Raw genomic sequence first — 13828 nt, forward strand, 5'->3', positions numbered from 1 at the left:
TTCTAGTTCTGACCATGCTGTAATAACCAACGAGTAATCTAACCTAACAATTCCAAAACTACTACCTTATACACACAAGTGTAAAGGGATAAATAATATGTACATAAAGATATATGAATGAGTGATGGTACAGAACGGCATAGGCAAGATGCAGTAGATCGTATAGAGTACAGTATGTACATATGAGATGAGTAATGTAGGATATGTAGACATTATATTAGCATTGTTTAAAGTGGCCAGTAATAAATTTCCATTATTAACGTGGCTGGAGTTGAGTCAGTGTGTTGGCAGCAGCCACTCAATGTTAGTGGTGGCTGTTTAACAGTCTGATGGCCTTGAGATAGAAGCTGTTTTTCAGTCTCTCGGTCCCTGCTTTGATGCACCTGTACTGACCTTGCCTTCTGGATGATAGCGGGGTGAACAGGCAGTGGCTTGGGTGGTTGTTGTCCTTGATGATCTTTATGGCCTTCCTGTGACATCGGGTGGTGTAGGTGTCCTGGAGGGCAGGTAGTTTGCCCCCGGTGATGCGTTGTGCAGACCTCACTACCCTCTGGAGAGCCTTACTGTTGTGGGCAGAGCAGTTGCCGTACCAGGCGGTGATACAGCCCGACAGAATACTCTCGATTGTGCATCTGTAGAAGTTTGTGAGTGCTTTTGGTGTCAAGCCGAATTTCTTCAGTCTCCTGAGGTTGAAGAGGTGCTGCTGCGCCTTCTTCACGACGCCATCTGTGTGGGTGGACCAATTCAGTTTGTCCGTAATGTAGTTATCAGATCGGCTGTACTGACTTCAGACTAATCACTTGTGGGGGTCATAGAGCACCATCGTGTTCCTGAGTCTCCTCTTTCTATAGAGGAGTCATAATAGTTTTTAGGCCAAACCGTTTGGATGCTACAGACGATTTTGTGAGAAGACATATCTCTAGCTTAAACTGACTGATTAGATTTCCGCAGGGGCGCGGACATCGAACTTAGTGAGTTTTAAACAGGCCGCTGGGCCAGACAGAATACCAGGATGTGTACTCAGAGCATGCACTGAACAGCTGGCAAGTGTTTACACTGACATTTTCAACCTATCCCTGACCCGATCTGTAATACCAACTTGTTTTAAGCAGGCCAACATTTGTCCTGTGCTCAAGAACACCAAGGTAACCTGCCTTAATGACTATCCAATTCACACACTGCTCCCAAATCAAATCAAAGCACATGCGCCAAAAACAACAGGTTTACAGTGAAAGCTATGAAGTGCTTTGTATTTACTAAAATAAAAAGTAAAAAACAAGCTGGTCAGTAGCAAGGCTCACATCAACACCATCATCCCAGACAGCTGTTAAGAAGCCTTTGGGCCCACTCCAATCTGCATACTGCCCCAACAGATCCACAGATGACGCAATCTCTATTGCACTCCACACTGCCCTCACCCACCTGGACAAAATGAACACCTATGTAAGAATGCTGTTCATTAACAACTCAGCATTCAACACAGCCTATAGGGAGGAGGTCAGAGACCTGGCAGTGTGGTGCCAGGACAACAACCTTTCACGACAGCACCTATTCCCCACTCAGGAGACTGAAAAGATTTGGCATGGGTCCTCAGATCCTCAAAGGGTTCTACAGCTGCACCATCAGAGCATCCTGACTGGTTGCATCACTGCCTGGTATGGCAACTGCTCAGCCTCCAACCGCAAGGAACTACAGAGGCTAGTGCGTAAGGCCCAGTACATCACTGGGGCCAAGCTTCCTGCCATCCAGGACCTCTATACCAGACGGTGTCAGAGGAAGGCCCTGGAAATTGTCAAAGACTCCAGACACCCTAGACATAGACTGTTCTCTCTGCTACCGCACGGCAAGTGGTACCGGAGCGCCAAGTCTAGGTCCAAGAGGTTTCTTAATAGCTTCTACCCCCAAGCCATAAGACTCCTGAACAGCTAATCAAATGGCTACCCAGACTTTTTGCAGTGCCCTCCCCCCTTTTACGCTGCTGCTACTCTGTTTATTATCTATGCACAGTCACTTTTTCTCTACCTACATGTAAATATTACCTCGACTAATCTTATATTTCTTAAAACTGCATTGTAGGTTAAGGGCTTGTAAGTAAGCATTTCACTGTATTCTGTACATGTGACAAATACAATTTGATTTGATTTAGTCCAGGTAGCCATTTGATTAGTTATTTATCTGTCTTATGGCTTGGGGGTAGAAGCTATTCAGGGTCCTGTTGGTTCCAGACTTGATGCACTGGTATCCGCTTGCCGTGCGGTAGCAGAGAGAACAATCTATTGCTTGGGTGGCTGGAGGGGAATAGGCTTTGTCGTGCCCTCTTCACGTCTGTCTTTGTGCGGTTGGACCATGATAGTTTGTTGGTGATGTGGACACCAAGGAAGTTGAAGCTCTCAACCTGCTCCACTACAGCCCTGCCAATGAGAATGGGGGCATGCTCGGTCCTCCTTTTCCTGTAGCCCACAATGATCTCCTTTGTCTTGATCACATTGAGGGAAAGGTTGTTATCCTGACACCACACGGCCAGTTCTCTGACCTCCTCCCTATAGGCTGTCTAATCGTTGTCGGTGATCAGGTCTACCACTGTTGTGTCATCGGCAAACTTGATGGTGTTGGAGTCGTTCCTGGCCATGCAGTCATGAGTGAACAGGGAGTACAGGACTGAGCACACACCCCCGAGGGGCCCCCATGTTGAGGATCAGCGTGGCGGATGTGTTTTTACCTCCCCTTACCACCTGGGGGCGGCCCGGCTATATTAGCCACGACTTACCATTCTTTGCGCAGCTTCAAATATCGAACAAAGTTGGAAGTTGTTGCTCCTCCATCTGATATTTTCTTCCTGCATGTTCTGCAAGTTGCAATACGTTTTTTTGTTGATACAGCGTCGTCTTTATATCCGAAAATAATCATTTTGGGTATCATCTTTCCAAGGGCTCCATCTGAATTTCTCCTGCTGACATTCCTCTGCACTCCCATGCGCAACATCTCTCAGCTGGCACAATTTGATTGGCTGCTGTCCGATTCAAACTGTAAGACGTTAAATGAAGAGTTGATGCGCTGCACACTTTTTAAAAATAGCATACATTTTAATATTTGGGCTTGGGGAGGGTATCATCGGCTACGAAAAGCCAACTGACATTTACTCCTGAGGTGCAGACTTGTTGCACCCTCGACAACTACTGTGATTATTATTATTTGATCCTGTTGGTCATTTATGAACATTTGAACATCTTGGCCATGTTCTGTTATAATCTCCACCCGGCACAGCCAGAAGAGGACTGGCCACCCCTCATAACCTGGTTCCTCTCTAGGTTTCTTCCTAGGGAGTTTTTCCTAGCCACCGTGCTTCTACACCTGCATTGTTTGCTGTTTGGGGTTTTAGGCTGGGTTTCTGTACAGCACTTTGTGACATCAGCTGATGTAAGAAGGGCTTTATAAATACATTTGATTGATTGATCAAATCAGTCCAAGATTGGTGTTAAAGTCAAAGTTGAGTTGCAAGTCATCATATTTGTGACTCGAGTCCACAACTCTGGTACATAGGCATGTTATTTTTACTCGTAATTTATTCACTCTGTATTTGTGTCACTATTTCCTTTTTTTCATCTTTAACTCTGCATTGTTGGAAAAGGACCCTTAAGTAAGCATATCACTGTTAGTGTACACTTGTTGGCTTCGAAGCATGTGACAAAGACAATTTGATTCGATTTTTAAATTATTTTTCCTTTTCAAGTGTCCCTTTCTAACACGGAAAGCTTCCCAGACACAATGAATGCTGGGAAAGCACAGGAGAACAATGTATTTCACGACCCACTTCATCGAGAGAGCACGATTATGAGAGACGTCTGTCAGGGGAAAACCAGTCGCCCATCCAGTCTCCTCTCCATCCGCTAGAGTAAACACACACACAGGGTCTCCAACTCCCCACCACACGGGCTGCCTCGTCTGCCCCTCCTGTCAGTATGTGTCATATCAGTAGGTCCATTGGGAAAGCTGCCATTTATGACAACTGCCCGAGTTACCAGACCGACAGCCACCAGGCAGCATATGGGGACTCCGATGGCCCAGTTGGTTGGAACATGGTGTTTGGAGCATAAATCTTAGATTTGATTCCTGCATGGGCCAAATATGTTCAAAGGCCCAGTGCAGTCAAAATTATGTTCTTCCTGCATTTATCATATTGAACAGCTGATGAAACTAACAGAGTTCACCCCTCCCCACTCAGACCACTCCCAGACAGTCCAAGCAAAATTCTTGCTTGCATCTGTTGAAAGACTATCATGAGGCATATGCCCCAGTAAGAAGCCAAGTTAATGACCCTTAGGACTCCCATTCTCAAATGGCCTCATTACATCCATATTGGCTCCTTCTCATGACTATAAAGATAAGAGGACTAATTAGGGTTGTATGAGATTGCTTTCACCTTCTGATCAGGTGAGAGGAGAGCTGACAATCAGCCAAAGTCTACATCTCTAGGTAACTGTCCCCTTCTTTCTTAGGGTGGATGGATGGTGTCACTGTTCTAGTGAATTGCAAAATTACAACATGTGCAGACAATTATTTTGCTATGAAATTAAATGTCTGACATGTAATTCTTAAGTGAATGTCGTTGATTTTATTGAATCGTTAGTGGATATTTGTAATAGACAGAGGCAATGAACACATTTGGCGTAAAGTGGTCCATCTGCACTTAGAAACCCTTTATTTTCAGATTCTGGGGTATTTACTTAATTTTCTGCTGCTTTCTGACAATATCACCACCATGAATCAACCAACGTCATTTAACACTCAAAATAGACATCTACATTTAACATCTAATTCCAAAACAGTCACAACAAGCACTCTGGGTTTGGTTTCCTAGGCGAATATCATGATTCACTTTTATTAAAAGCGTCATAACAGTTCATCATACGATGTTCCAAAAAAATAACAGACACACAAAAAAACCATTTACAACGTATGTCTGTAAACTTCAAGGTTAGTTAGAATTGAGGTAATGCTGTTCAGCTTGGTGGCTAAAAGAAACAAAGTCCATTCAAAGATAAAAGGTACCTGATTATTTTACTCTTACACCAGTGCATCATCAGGAATAGTGAGACGAATTGCTTGCAGAACGTTTTAATGTAATCATTTGTATGCAATTTCGTTTCTCTTTTTCACCAACACTTGTAGTTGTGTTTAAATGGGAGAGCGATGTTTGAAACATTCAAAAGCTGCCTTCGGTTATTGCTGTCTCACTCGCTTTGTGGGAGAGAGGATTCTCCTCTGCTCGGCTTTGTCAGTGTCAGACTAAAAACAGGCAGGAGACTCGGGGCCATCGGTCGCTGTGAAACTGGAAAACTGTTTCTATAACCGGTGTGACTTGGAAGAGTCAGACAATATGGGTGTTAATAGTAGACAGAAAACAGGTACTGAGAAGGGTAATGGGAGAGGAACGGTTGGAGGGTGACGGTAGGACCGTCAGGTTGGATTGTTAGATTGTAAGACTACAGGAATAGACAGTCGGGTGTGTGTGGGTGTAGACGTGTGTGTGATCATCAGTGAGGGACTGGGAACAGTCAGGTTGGATTGTTAGAGTGTAAGACTACAGGAATAGACAGTCGGGTGTGGGTGATCATCAGTGAGGGACTGGGAACAGTCAGATTATTAGGCCATCTGATTTGTGAGAACTTCATCCTGCTCTTAAAAGCAGAACAGTACAACAGCAAAATCTAAATTACCCATGATCCTTTTCATCAGCAGCATATAGACAGACGCTTAATGCCGTTAAATTGTACGCCACTGGAGAGATACGAGATGCTACTTACTGTCACAATATCCACAAAAATGTAATAATAAATGAACCAGAAAAGCAGCATAGCACTATTGGAACGATTAATTCCTGTAATAATATTTGAGGAAATTTCCCATTTCATCTAGAATGCACCGTTCAGTGAACAAAGACCAAAAATAACACCCTTAAAACATCCGCAAAACTCTACTTCAGTTAGTTTTTCCCCTGACTATGCCATTAACAATACATTAAGAGCCTTTTAGCTACATATGCTCTCCCTGATTTAAATGTTTACCTGTGAAAGAAACAAAAACAATGAAAACAAAAAAGAAAAAACAAATTCATATGTTTGGATATCAAGTTGGTGGGGGGGTCAAAGGCCAGTTAGATTCAGTCACTTCTCCTCCTCCTCAAGGGCATCCTCTCCTTCCTCCAGGTCTTCCGGTGAGTCGGCTTCCCCTGCCAATGCAGAGGTCTCATCTTCTAGCGCAGACAACTCTGCAGTCTTCTCCAGGCTCTCAGCTGAGTCACTGTCATCAGCAGTCTCTGGGTCTGCAGCAGCAGGGCAGTCCAGGGCAACCTGGCTGGGCTCCTTCTCCCTGCCCTGAGCTCCAGAGGCAACACCCATGGCTCCAGCCATGGCACTCTGCAGGTCGGTCAGGGCAGTGGGGGGGAAGCCAGGCAGGGTGAGACCTCCCAGGCCAGGGGGCAGGAACATGTAGGGGGAAAAGAGCCCCGGGGCCATGGTGGAGAGCAGGAAGGGATTGAAGGCCAGGGAGTTAGCCGACATGCCGGAGGCGGCCATAGCGGCAGCAGCCACATTCAGAGCCGCAGCCTCCCCAATAGCCTTGCTCGACTCTTCCTCCTCCCCAGTGTCGTCCTTCTCCTCATCCTGCTCTTCTCCACCCTCCCTGGCGTCTCTCTTCAATGTCTCGTCCGAATCGTCCTCGTTGTTGGTGCCATTGGAGGCTGCAGCATGGGAGGCTGCAGCCAGGTTGCTTGCGAACAGGCCTCCCAGGCCAAACATGTTGGGCAGAACGCCCATACCAGCCATGCCAGGCAGCATGAGAGGCAGCATGGCCGAGGGGTGTTTAGCGTCAGCCACCCCCATGCCGGGGAAGCCCATGAGCTGCAGCTGCAGACTCTGGAGGCTCTGTAGGCCCTGCAAGCTGGTGAGGTCCATGCCTCCAAACAGGCCATTTATCAGCAGGGGGTTAAGGCCCCCAGAGGATGCAGCCGAGGCAGCCGCTGTTGCCTTGGCGATCTCCGATTTGGGACGTCTTCCCCGACGACGGACGCCCTCCTCACGCACCAAGGGCCCAGTCAGGAGACGGTCGAACATGGCCTCAGGGAGGAAGCCCTAAGGAATGGAGAGGAGACCACAGTTAGCTTGACGTTACACTCATGGCAGTCAATGATAATTTAGCGATTAGGCATAAATGTATATTCAAACATCAGAATTCAAACTGCTTGTTGCAATTCCATCAGATAGTCAAAATATAAAACAAGTGCTGATTGGAATCATTAGATGGCTAAACAGGAGGACAAATGACTCACCGATTGCTTGACAATGTCAGTCCAGTCTGGAGCGACGGCAAAATCTGAGTTCTCCAGGAGCCATCTGGGAAGATCCTTCATGGGAGGGGCCATGGCTCCACCCATCTGGGAAAGAAATGGAACGAAATGGTTCATAAGCTACCAATACCTTCTATGAAAATACAAAATCAGGTCTTTGAAACTGTTGCTACACAGCGACCAATGCATTTGTGAAAATGGATTTGTACCGAAACGAGCCCAAACCTTTCTGTACCGAAACGAGCCCAAACCTTTCTGTACCGAAACGAGCCCAAACCTTTCTGTACCGAAACGAGCCCAAACCTTTCTGCACCGAAATGAGCCCATACCTTTCTTCCATTTCTCCGGTTGACCACGGGAACCCTCTCTTCTCCGGTGAGCGTGTTGATGTCGATCTTGTTGGGGTTCCGGCAGCGGTGTCTCTTTTGCTTGGGTTTGGGGAACTGGGAGGAGAGGAGAGTTTCCTCACTCTTCTACAGTGAGGCAGACAGGAGAAGGGACAGGGTTTAGGAACCATGACAGGACCAGACATCTGAGATTTTTTAAATACTTTTTAGTATACTACAAACGTTACAAAATGGAATAGCTAAATGTTATATTTTGTAACCATAGTTGAATCACTGAAAGGGTTGTGGTAAGATTTGATTTAGGAAAGGGAACAGGGAGTTGAAGTTAAGGGGAAGTCATATTCCACATGAATGGATAGTTCCACTGGATAGGGAAATCTGATAAATATTGTATACAAAAAAAGTCTAGTACATACTGGTGTGTACGCAGTAGGCATGTCCATGGTGTATGTGGGGTGCTGTCTGAGCCAGTCACTCAGGTCTTTGTTAGAGGGGGTACCAGCCTCCCTGTCCTCCATAGCGCTGACAGAGGGGACACGGGCGGAGGTGCTGGGAATGTTGTGGCGGTAGGAACGTGGGGGCATCTGCAACCCCTTCACTGAAGCTTTGGTCCTCTCTGAATCCTCCTGTTGCGGGAAGGCAGGAGAAACTGTTCATTACCATGTAAAATTAAATCATAATCTGTTCACTACCATGTAAAATTAAATCATAGAGTATTTGTGTGATTTATCTTTAATTTTTTAAAATCAAATATATACTGAAAAAGAATAAACGCAACATAAGTTATTTCAAAGATTTTATATAGCTCATAAGGAAATCAGTCAATTGAAATAAATTAGACCCTAATCTATGGACTGTGAATACAGATATGCATCTGTTGGTCACAGATACCTTAAAAACAATTGGCCTCGTCATGGTATTTCTGCCCATCCCATAACCTCACCTCCACCATGAGGCACTCTGTTCACAACTTTGACATCAGAAAACCGCTCGCCCACACGATGCCATACACATGGTCTGCGGTTGAGGCCGGTTGGATGTACTGCCAAATTCTAAATCTACGTTGGAGGTGGCTTATGGTTGAGAAATGAACATTCAATTCTCTGGCAACAGCTCTGGTGGACATTTCCGCAGTCAGCATGCCAATTGCACTCAACATTTTGGACATCACATTTTGGACATCTGTGGCATTGAGTTGTGTGACAAAACTGCATATTTTAGAGTGGCCTTTTATTGTCCTGAGCACAAGGTTTACCTGTGTAATGATCATGCTGTTTAATAAGCTTCTTTATATGCCACACATGTCAAGTGGATGGATTATCTTGGCAAAGATTAAATGCTCACTAACAGGGAAGTAAACAAATTTGTGCACCAAATTTGAGAGAAATAAGCTTTTTGTTATTATGGAATATTTATGGGATCATTTATTTCAGCTCGTGAAACATGGAACCAACACTTTACAGTTAAATTTTCCTTCAGTGTAATTTGATGTTTTCATTCCTATCAAATTTATTTGAATGTAGTTTAGCCTAATTGAGAAAGCATGCCTTTTGCCAAAAATATTCAATCTGTATAATGTTCAGGGCATTTTACAAAAATGTTCAAAACTATATCCATCTGTTTATTTTCTTTATAGTTATTCACGTAACATGCATTTCTCTAGTAATGAGTCCTGTACCGTGGCTCCTCTCATGAACAGCAGCTCCAGCCCCTCCACATTTTTCCTGCGGCCCCGCCTCCTCCTGGTGGGCAGGTCAGCCTCGGCCAATGAGCAGTTGGCCCTGTGTCTGGAGGGTGTGGCCGCCTGCAGAAGCTCCATCTGTGCCTTGAGGGCAGCAGGTGACACCATGCTGCTGGAGTAGCTCACCGGGGACGGCGCTGAAGACTTGTGATGCTGGTGCAGAATACCCTGGAAAAGAGAAACCAGTATGGAAACTTTTAGAGTAAACGAATAGATTAAAATACAATCCCCGTAACAAAAATGGAAACTTTAATATAATAATTTACATAGTGCTTTACACATTTGATTAATTTATATTAATAGACGTTATGATAAATACATTTTATTGGGATCCATTTTACTCATACACATTTTATTAAATTTTTATTTGACCTTTATTTAACTAGGAAAGTCAGTTAAGAACAAATTCTTATTTACAATGACGGCCTAGGAACAGTGGGTTAACTGCCTGTTCAGGGGCAGAACGACAGATTTGTACCTTGTCAGCTCAGGGGTTTGAACTCGCAACCTTCTAGTTATTAGTCCAACGCTCTAACCACTAGGCTACCTGCCGCACATGATATTTAAATTTAAATATTTAAAAATCAGGGACCTGACTCAAAACTATAATTTAAAAAAATGATACAATGCAGTTGTAAAAAGTGAAGCATAAATCTCATTTCTGAATTTAGTATTAATTCCTAATTCTAAAGACTGTGCCTTGGTAAGATCCATGGCCTGGCTCTGGGACTCTGCAGCGTGAGATTCTCTGAGCTGGGCCACCATATCCATCAGGTTCCTGCGCTTGGCCGCACGCTCCGCCTCTATCTCAACCTTCCGCCGCCTGCGACGACGCTGCTTCGGCAAAGATATGCTCAGAGCATCCTCCTATACGGAGGAAGGGAAGAAGAGAGGGAGGGATGATTAAGATGTGATCACAACAAAATCAATGAAATTAAATTGCAATGATGTAAGGAATAAGTGTTTTTATGATTAATAAAGGAATATCTATTTACACACTGCATTAATAAATTAACTTCAATTAATATCTCAATAAAGTATGCAGAACAAACTAAACCTACTTTGGGAGGGTAGGGATAGTCTTCAGTTAGCGGTTTCGGGCCTAGCTAGCGACTTACATTAACCTGGGGCGAGAGGGTGAGGTCCTCGCTGCCACTGAAGTTGGTCTGAGCGGCCGCTGCCATCGACAGTTCGGCCAGGCTCTGCCTCGGCATGGGGCTTTCAGACGTCATGGGGCCGGGGTATCCAGGCAACAGGCCCGGGAAGTCAAAGAACTGGCGTCGGTTGGCGGGCCACTTGCCCTTGATGACCGCATCGCAGATGTTGTCCATGCGATTGATCATGACACGGTCCTGGAAGGAGGGGACAGAATGAATTCTAGAGCAGGGTTTTTATAGAATACCACTAGTACTTTCATGATGGAGTGATGTCAAACTTGAACAGGTCTTTGCTTGTTTTCCAAAAATGTGTGTTATATCAATACAGAACTTAAAGGGAACTCATGGATACCATTTTTATGTCTCTGTGTGCAGTTTGACAAAAGTATGTGGAACCTGCTCGTCAAAAATCTCATTACAAAATCATGGATATTAATATGGAGTTGGTCTCTCCTTTGCTGTTACAACAGCCTTCACTCTTCTGTGAAGATTTTCTACTAGATGTTGGAACATTGCTGAGGGGACTTGCATCCATTCAGCCACAAGAGCATTACTGAGGTCAGGAACTGATGTTGTGCGATTAGGCCTGGTTCGCAGTCGGCATTCCATTTCATCCCAAAGGTATTTTATGGGGTTGAGGTCAGGGCTCTGTGCAGGCCAGTCAAGTTCTTCCACACTGATCGACAAACCATTTCAGTATGGACCTCGCTTTGTGCATGGTGGCACTGTCATGCTGAAATAAGAAAAGACCTACCATAAAGTTGGAATCGTCTAGAATGTCATTGTATGCTGTGGCGTTAAGATTTCCAGTCACTGGAACTAAGAGGTCTAGCCCGAACCATGAAAAACAGCCCCAGACCTTTATTTCTCATCCACCAAACTTTACAGTTGGCACTATGCATTGGGGCAGGTAGCGTTCTTCTGGCATCTGCCCAACCCAGATTTGTTTGGACAGCCAGATGGTGACGCATTATTCATCACTTCAGAGAACGCGTTTCCACTGCTCCAGGGTCCAATGGAGGCGAGATTTACACTAATCCAGCTGACGCTTGACATTGCGCATGTTGATCTTAGGCTTGTGTGAGGCTGCTTGCCAATGGAAACCCCTTTCATGAAGCTCCCGATGAACAGTTAATGTGCTTACGTTGCTTCCAGTGGCAGCTTGGAACGCAGTAGTGAGTGTTGCAACCGAGGACAGATGATTTTTACATGCTAATTGCTTCAGCACTCGGAGGTTCCATTCTGTGAAGTTGTGTGGCCTACCACTTCGTAGCTGAGCCGTTGTTGCTCCTAGACGCTTCCACTTCACAATAACAGCACTTATAGTTGATCGGGGTAGCTCAAGCAGGGCAGACATTTGAGGTGGCGGCATCCTGTGATGGTGCCATGTTGAAAGTTGCTGCGTTCTCCAGTAAGGCCATTCTACTGCCAATGTTTCTCTATGGAGATTGCAAGGCATGCTAGCAGTTACGCTAATGCTAGTTAGCAACTTCCTTCAAACTGCAGACAGACATAAAAATTCATCTGACTCCGGGGAAGTAGATAACCGGCTTCATGTCAAAATATTGAAGTATCCCTTTAACACTCTGTCCAATGAGTACTTTATGTACACCAAACATTAGGAACACCGTCCTAAAATTGAGTTGCACACAATTCTTGTCTTGATAATTCACCCTCTGAATGTCACACACACAATCCATGTCTCAATTGTATCAAGGCTTAAAAATCCTTCTTTAACCTGTCCCCTCCCCTTCATCTACACTGATTGGTGGATTTAACAAGTGACATCAATAAGGGATCATAGATTTCACCTAAATTCACCTGGTCAGTCTGTCACGGAATGAGCAGGTGTTCTTAATGTTTTGTACACTCAATGTATATAGTGTGTGCCTAACATCCACTGACAGTTCCAACAATGTGTGTTTTTATACATTTGAATACATATGTTGAAAAAAATACATTTGTATATATTGTTGGGGGTCAATTGTCAACATGACGGGTGTTTTCATTTGTTTATTCATATAATTCACCACTACATTAATACACATGAGAATGTATATCTGACTGAATGTATATCGTTTACTACCAACCTTGGGCCAGAAGGATGAGGTGGCTCTCTCCTGGAGGGCCAGGATGGCAGAGGGCTCTTCCTCGGGGCAGAACCCGTCGCGGGTCTCATCTCTGGCTGTGGTGCTCAGTGAGGCGTTGCTCTCCTCGTCAAAGTTCTTCTGCTCTGAGGTGGCACCTGCTGAAAATCAACAACAGTGCTTTGTCAATACCAGCCACAGGAGAATCTACAAATGGCTTCATATACAGTACTTCCTTAATACTAGACACAGCAGAATACTACGAGAACCATACAGTAAGTCCTCAATGCAAGCCTAAGCAGCCTAATTATACAAACACACAGCCATGTCCTTTCTAAATGTCATCTAAAGCAGACCAACTACACACTGCCATTAACTGTTGTGGCTGGATTCAACATAAAGCAGTAGACCCATCTAAAGCAGACCAACTACACACTGCCATTAACTGTTGTGGCTGGATTCAACATAAAGCAGTAGACCCATCTAAAGCAGACCAACTACACACTGCCATTAACTGTTGTGGCTGGATTCAACATAAAGCAGTAGACCCATCTAAAGCAGACCAACTACACACTGCCATTAACTGTTGTGGCTGGATTCAACATAAAGCAGTAGACCCATCTAAAACAGACCAACTACACACTGCCACTAACTGTTGTGGCTGGATTCAACATAAAGCAGTAGACCCATCTAAAACAGACCAACTACACACTGCCATTAACTGTTGTGGCTGGATTCAACATAAAGCAGTAGACCCATCTAAAACAGACCAACTACACACTGCCACTAACTGTTGTGGCTGGATTCAACATAAAGCAGTAGACCCATCTAAAACAGACCAACTACACACTGCCATTAACTGTTGTGGCTGGATTCAACATAAAGCAGTAGACCCATCTAAAGCAGACCAACTACACACTGCCATTAACTGTTGTGGCTGGATTCAACATAAAGCAGTAGACCCATCTAAAGCAGACCAACTACACACTGCCATTAACTGTTGTGGCTGGATTCAACATAAAGCAGTAGACCCATCTAAAACAGACCAACTACACACTGCCACTAACTGTTGTGGCTGGATTCAACATAAAGCAGTAGACCCATCTAAAACAGACCAACTACACACTGCCATTAACTGTTGTGGCTGGATT

The 13828-nt window shown here is 44.7% G+C and overlaps 1 protein-coding gene across 6 annotated transcripts in view; it reads right to left on the minus strand.

Moving 5' to 3' along the window:
• Positions 1 to 4676: 4676 nt before the first annotated feature.
• LOC118381149 (chromodomain-helicase-DNA-binding protein 7-like) overlaps positions 4677 to 13828 on the minus strand; it is a 147002-nt gene continuing 137850 nt past the window's right edge. For 5 of the 6 annotated variants that reach the window (XM_052463550.1, XM_052463547.1, XM_052463548.1 and 2 more), the window contains 8 exons: positions 12681 to 12838; positions 10552 to 10785; positions 10133 to 10300; positions 9371 to 9601; positions 8109 to 8318; positions 7675 to 7818; positions 7328 to 7432; positions 4677 to 7130 (listed from right to left, as the gene is read on the minus strand). In XM_052463550.1, coding sequence (XP_052319510.1) covers positions 6165 to 7130; positions 7328 to 7432; positions 7675 to 7818; positions 8109 to 8318; positions 9371 to 9601; positions 10133 to 10300; positions 10552 to 10785; positions 12681 to 12838 — 2216 coding nt within the window. In that variant the 3' untranslated portion in view covers positions 4677 to 6164. The remainder of the gene's footprint in view (positions 7131 to 7327; positions 7433 to 7674; positions 7819 to 8108; positions 8319 to 9370; positions 9602 to 10132; positions 10301 to 10551; positions 10786 to 12680; positions 12839 to 13828) is intronic. The other variant, XM_052463551.1, reaches the window with a different exon arrangement.

Source organism: Oncorhynchus keta, chromosome 15 (assembly GCF_023373465.1).
Source record: "Oncorhynchus keta strain PuntledgeMale-10-30-2019 chromosome 15, Oket_V2, whole genome shotgun sequence".
Classification (NCBI taxonomy): Eukaryota; Metazoa; Chordata; class Actinopteri; order Salmoniformes; family Salmonidae; genus Oncorhynchus; species Oncorhynchus keta.